The 6,764-nt window shown below is 40.7% G+C and overlaps 1 protein-coding gene across 2 annotated transcripts; it reads right to left on the minus strand.

Annotated features, from left to right (window-relative positions):
* Positions 1-211: 211 nt before the first annotated feature.
* Positions 212-4,335, minus strand: LOC117881735 (ovomucoid-like). Of its 2 annotated transcripts, none has more exons than XM_034779368.1 (5): positions 4,206-4,335; positions 3,103-3,128; positions 1,708-1,841; positions 1,425-1,476; positions 212-604 (listed from the first exon to the last, which is right to left on the minus strand). In XM_034779368.1, the coding sequence occupies exons 1-5, from the start codon at positions 4,261-4,263 to the stop codon at positions 473-475; spliced, it is 402 nt and encodes a 133-aa protein (XP_034635259.1). In that variant the 5' UTR covers positions 4,264-4,335; the 3' UTR covers positions 212-472. The 2 variants fall into 2 exon arrangements, with proteins under 2 accessions (XP_034635259.1, XP_034635258.1); XM_034779367.1 differs by having other exon boundaries at positions 220-607.
* Between the last annotated feature and the right edge of the window lie 2,429 nt (positions 4,336-6,764).

Below are 6,764 nucleotides of genomic sequence, written 5' to 3' on the forward strand. Positions count from 1 at the left end.
CCCCCTCCTGTACCCCAACCCCCTGCCCATAGCCCCCGCCAGCCCCCTCCTGCACCTCAATCCCCTGCCCTGAGACCCCAACCCCTTGCCCTGAGCCCCCTGCCACACCCTGCACCCCTCCTGCACCCTAACGCCTTGCCCTGAGCCCCCTCCCACAGCACGCACTCCCTCCTGCACCCCAACCCTCTGCCCCAGCTCTACATTCATGACCTTGCATGCAATTTCCCCACCCAGATGTGGCCCTCGGGCCAAAAAGTTTGCCCACCCCTGGGATAGTGGATTATATTAGCTATGGTGTCCTGGGGACACAGGGGTTAACCAGAAGAGGTCAAAAGAATATGGATGTGAGTCAGGGACTCAGCTACCTCAGGACATTGATATATCCCCGTATAAAGAAAATGCTTATACAAGAGAACTAGTCTTAGCATCTCTTACTATTGATTCAGTTATTCCAAAGGTAATATTCAAGGACTTACAAGATTTTTTCACACAGATAACATTCATTGCTGTAAGTGACACCATCAGTTCCACAGACTGGTTTATAGATCCGTGTGCAGGATATCTTGCGTGGGTCTTTTGTTTGTTGGTATCTACTGCAATCAATCTGCTAAATGAAGAAGTTGTTATTTGAGTGGAGATTTGAAAGCATTTCAGGGCAGGGACAGCATCTGCTTATGTGGTGCCATAAGACAGTGAAGCCCTGAACCTGGCTGGAGTTAGCTTCTATCAATGACTTCACAGTGTACTGATATTTCCAGCTGGGATTTAAGAATACTTATTCTGGCGGTGGATTAAAAAGTTCACTTACTGTTTACTTTATTCTCATTAGTACAAGAATAGGAAGAGAGACTACATGGATACTACTAATAGAGTTTTACAATTCCTTCTTATACACGTCTTGGTTTACTCCCCTTTAATGTGTTGGCAGCCTTGGGGTTGGAATATATTTTGCTTTCAGGGGGAGGGGATGGCTTTGTCTTCTAAATTGAAATCCTGAAATACATCTTTTTGTCTGGAATCAGAAGCTGAAGTACTATCAGTTAGATCAGCCCTTCTTTCTTCAAAAGGTGATAAATCAGTTGCTTACAGTCACTGTGTGTTTGGAGGAGAGGTGGGGGCAGGGAGGAGGGAGAGTGGTGGGATTTATGTTGGGGGTGATGAGATCTGGCATACCAAGTTTCTGTCTCCTCTAAGTCAGCATTACACATCCCATGGCCCTTTTTGTAAGAGTAGGATTTTTCCATGTGTCTTTGCTGGTACTTCTCCCCTCCCTACCTCTGGGGTACTGTGCTCTGTAATTTGGAACTACTCTCTCCCAAGTGAGAGCTGCATTTCCATGATGCTCTATGTATATCATGTAGTTAGTAAAGCATTTGGAAGGAAAAACACTATGTAAATGAAAAATAGAATACACTTGGATTTACCTGAATTATACATGCTCCCTCATGCCGTAGGTTAAGCGAGCCTCCAGTTTCCCTTGAAACACAAAAAGAGATAAAAAATGAATGTCCCTACATAGCAATACATCTCATAAGATTACTGTGGAATTACACAGAGGTACATGGGTTGTATAATATGTGATATGTGAGTGGGACAGATATATTCATATTAATCTTCTCTGACCACACTATGTTTTCAGCATTCCTCTGTCATTTGCCGTAGTAGATCTAATTATTGCTAATAGAAAATATTGATCTATTTACTCACCATTTTGCGCGGCACAAAAAACATCTGTTGCTATACGTCACACCATTGGTGCCACAGACAGGCCTGTATATACTCGAACAGATGAGGGCTTGGCCCTTTACTGGTTGTGGATAAGCGCTGCAAACATTCTGCAACTATAAATATATAATTTTCTAGACACACAGATGAATACATGATGATTATTATTGTTAATTATTTTGGAGTGTATTAGAGCAGAGGTTCTCAACCAGGAGTCTGGGGCCCCCTGGGGGACCACGAGCAGCTTTCAGGGGGTACACCAAGCAGGACCAGCATTAGACTCGCTGGGGCCCAGGGCAGAAAGCCGAAACCCAACTGCATGGGGCTGCAGCCCAGGTCCCTGAGCCCCACCAGCCAGGACTGAGGCCTGAGCAATGCAGCTTCACAGGGACCCCTGTGGCGTGGAGCCCCAGGCAATTGCTGTGCTTGCTACCCCCTAATGCCAGCCCTGGCGTTTATATGCAGAAGAACAGTTGTGACACAGGTGAGAGTAGGATTTTTCCACGTGTCTTTGCTGGTACTTCTCCCCTCCCTACCTCTGGGGTACTGTGCTCTGTAGTTTGGAACTACTCTTTGCCCCAGTGAGAGTTGCATTTCCATGATGCTCTATGTATATCATGTAGTTAGTAATGCATTTGGAAAGGAAAAACACTACGTACAGTGGAGGGTTTTGCCCTTTGGTGGTTCTGGATAAGCACTACAATCATTCTGCAACTGTAAATATATAATTTTCTAGACATAGAATATCAGGGTTGGAAGGGACCTCAGGAGGTCATCTAGTCCAACCCCCTGCTCAAAGCAGGACCAATCCCCAACTATTCTCCCCCATCCCTAAATGGCCCCCTCAGCGATTGAGCTCACAACCCTGGGTTTAGCAGGCCAATGCTCAAACCACTGAGCTATTCCTCATGATGATAACTATTATTATTAATTCTTTTAGGGGTGTATTAGGCATGCTGGCCATTATGGAATTATCTACTATCAATCTGGTAAACTCAGTGACTGACCATATGAAACACAGGGGGATAGTCTCTTTCCTATAGTAAGTGAACTTTTTAATCCACCTGCAAAATAAGTATTCCTATATCCCAGCTGGAAATATAAGTACCACAAAACCAATATATAATAACTAATACCAATAATGATAACAACTGGGGTGATTTTGCTTTTTGATTAACCCAGCCGTGCCCACTACTCTGTTCGATGAAGGTTCCTAGACTGCACTCATCACTAATATCTGAGCACTTTCCACTAGTTTTAGTGTTTCTTCCAACATGGAAAAGTTGGCCACAATGCAATTAATGATTAGGTTAGGTTAATGACTAACTAATGATTAGGGGAAAGTGAAAATTACTGAACAGGAAGATCTGGACTAACCTTATTCAGAGGCTCAGTGGCAACACCTAGAGAAAAAATATGGATATTCAACGTACAATGAGACAAATCCCTGTGACGGAAATCAAGTTATAAGCATTAATTCAAGAAAAATGTTCACTGAACTCTTTTTCTGCAACAAATGGGCCACATGTGGTGTTTTGCACCATTTGAAAATACAAGAAGGGGCTTATTATTTGCTTATTATTACTATGTATTTTTCAGGTTTTCTGCTCCACTGAAGATGCAGGGTAACTAATAGCCCCTTACAACATTTGAAAATATTTTTTTCTTCTATTAAGCCTGATCATTCAAAAACCTTTTCAGTCATTGGCACTATTTAGGAGTTCTCAGCGCATGGATCCAGTGCTCCACACTATGTGACGTGCAGAGGAGTGGGAATAAGGCAGGAAAGCTACAAGCCAGGAAGTTAACTTTACGCTTAGGAATCAATGGATGTTAAGTAGGTCCTTAATATTTAGTCTTCTCAGTAACATCTTACAGAATGATTTCAATTATTTTTGGAATGAGTCCTTTCACAAATTTGATGTCCCAGTTATACATATGGCATCTGTATCCAAGTTATTTGAATATTAACCTGATCCTTAATAAGTAATGTATGATGTAGTATGTTAACATTTTATGGTAACTTTGCCTTAATAAGAAATGTTTTAAAAAATTGAAAATTCAAAAACTTGAAAAATGTCTACCTTCTCTATAGCTGGTTGAAAAATGAAGCGGTGTATGTGTATGGGGGGGAGGGGGATTTCCCAAAAAATTCACTGAATTTCCCCCCAAGTTTTTTGGAATTTTGAATGTCATTGATATTTTGATATTGAATGTTTTACCACCATCTCTAGTTGCAACCAATTGTCATATGGTACATTTCACAGCACCATGGGAGAGGGGAGATTTTGTTTAAGGACATTAACACTACCCTGTACTCTTATGGTTCCCTGGATTGTCTACTATTCAAGCAAAACAGACCGGATCTCAGGATTCTTCATAAAAACAAGAATATCATTGACCTTAATAGTCAAGGCTTCCAGAGGACTAGGAAGCAGCAAACACATAGCTCTATAGAGGCTACAGCAAAGAGTACTCACCTGAGAAGCAACATAAAAGTACCAGAGTGAGGACCAGGAAGATACCATCTGTCTTCATGGTGGAGATGCTCAGTCTAGGTTAGCTGCTCTGCTCTGCTCTGCTCTGCTCTGTAGATGAAGTACACTCAGAGGGAGAGCTCACATATTTATACCCAAGGTCAGAACCCCCATCCTGATTAGGAAATCACATACAAAAGCCACCAATGATACTGGATACCAGAACAAGTTTGTTTTTGAGGAAGTCCCACTGTGCTTGGAATGATATATTCTTTCTCAATCTCCCCTTTGGCTTCTTCATTTTTTGTCCCAAACAATTTTGCATTTTCATAAGCATTGTGGGTTGATGCAAGAAAAAAAAACCACTGACCACAGTGAATCTGATTATGTACAGGTTTTTGTGGAAATTTTCATAATGGGCCCCATAAACCACTCTGTAAACTGTCTTTACATTGTTGCAGAAACCCTTTAGGTTCCTTCACACCTTAGGTTCCTTCACACCCCTACAACAGCACTGTACAAATGCAGCATGTATTGGCTGATAGCTGTGTATCTCCTATTATACTCCAAATCTCTTAAAATGAACTGTTCAACTTCAACCACTAGTTTCCAAGATGACAGTTACCTTTCTTTCATAGCTCAGAATTAACCCCCCCTTTGAAACATTCAGTTGCTCCAGGTTCAATTCAACACGTTGCTGTTGATTTATAGTCCTACAGGACCTGATCCTTGTCTACCTGGCACTGTTTCAAGATATTCAGCATTGCCATACCCATGGATGCTGCAGCTGTTAAAGTGATGACAAATAGAACAGATGAGGAAAATGATGGATCCTGTCTAAGCAGTTCTCAGGTTCTTGCCTCCCTAAGTATCACTGCCCAGTTTCACTTACCTCAGAGGTTATATTATTTTCCTGATTAAATCTCTCTCTATATATGTTCAGTGTTAAGTATAAGAAGAGAAAGAGCCAAAACAGTTCAACATTCAGGCTTTATTCCTTCCTCCATGTACACAGTCTTCTCTCATCAAGCACTTCATGAAAGTAGAGTTCTCTAGACATTACCCTATATATAAATTAGGGCTGTCGATTAATCACAGTTAACTCACATGATTAACTCAAAAAATTAATTGTGATTAAAAAAATTAATCACGATTAATTGCAGTTTTAATCGCATTCTTAAACAATATAATACCAATTGAAATTTATTAAATATTTTTAGATATTTTCTACATTTTCAAATGTATTGATTTCAATTACAACACAGAATACAAAGTGTACAGTGCTCACTTTATATTATTATTTTTGATTACAAATATATGCACTGTAAAAATGATAAGAAATAGTATTTTTCAATTCACCCCATACATGTACTGTAGTGCAATCTCTTTATCCTGAAAGTGCAACTTACAAATGTAGATTTTTTTTGTTACATAACTGCACTCAAAAACAAAACAATGTAAAACTTTAGAGCCAACAAATCCACTCAGTCCTACTTCTTGTTCAGCCAATCGCTAAGAGAAACAAGTTTGTTTACATTTATGGGAGATATGCTGCCCGCTTCTTATTTACAATGTCACCTGAAAGTGAGAACAGGCGTTCACATGGCACTTTTGTAGCCAGCATTGCAAGGTACTTACATGTCAGATATAACTTAGAGAATTTTTTCACTTCAAGGTCCCAGAAACAAAGACAAGGTTTTCATCTCGAGGCCAGAAGACCAAAAACATCAAGACACTTGATCATGGCCTTGGATAGACCAAGAGACTACCTACACTTGACCAGAGCTCAGAGATCCGATGCCCCTTCATGCTTCGGCCACAATTCTAGAGGACATGATTCCATGGTGATGACACTTGTTAAAAAATAATGTGTTAAATAATTTGTAACTGAACTCCTTGGGGGAGCATTGTATGTCTCCTTCTCTGTTTTACCTGCATTTTGCCATATATTTAATGTTATAGCAATCTCGGATGATGACCCAGCACATGTTCATCTTAAAAACACTTTCACTGCAGATTTGGTAAATCTCAAAGAAGGCACCAACGTGAGATTTCTAAAGATAGCTACAGTACTCGACCCAAAGCTTAAGAATTTGAAATGCCTTCCAAAATCTGAGAGCATGCTTTCAGAAGTCTGAAAAGAGCAACACACCAATGCGGAAACTACAGAACCCAAACCACCAAAAAAGAAAATCAACCTTCTGCTGGAGGCATCTGACTCAGTTGATGAAAATAAACATGTATGGGGCCACACTGCTTTGGATCGTTATCAAACAGAACTCATCATCAGCATGAATGCATGTCCTCTGGAATGGTGGTTGAAGCATGAAGGGACATATGAATCTTTAGCTCATCTGGCACGTAAATATCTTGCGATGCTGGCTACAACAGTGCCATGTGAACGCCTTGGTGACATTGTAAACAAGAAGTGGGCAGCATTATCTCCTGCAAATATCTGCAGCAGTATCTCCTTGTTTGTCTTAGTGATTGGCTGAACAGGAAGTATGACTGAGTGGACTTGTAGGCTCTAAAGTTTTACATTGTTTTGTTTTTGAATGCTTT

The sequence above is a fragment of the Trachemys scripta genome, chromosome 8 (assembly GCF_013100865.1).
Source record: "Trachemys scripta elegans isolate TJP31775 chromosome 8, CAS_Tse_1.0, whole genome shotgun sequence".
NCBI classification, from domain to species: domain Eukaryota; kingdom Metazoa; phylum Chordata; order Testudines; family Emydidae; genus Trachemys; species Trachemys scripta.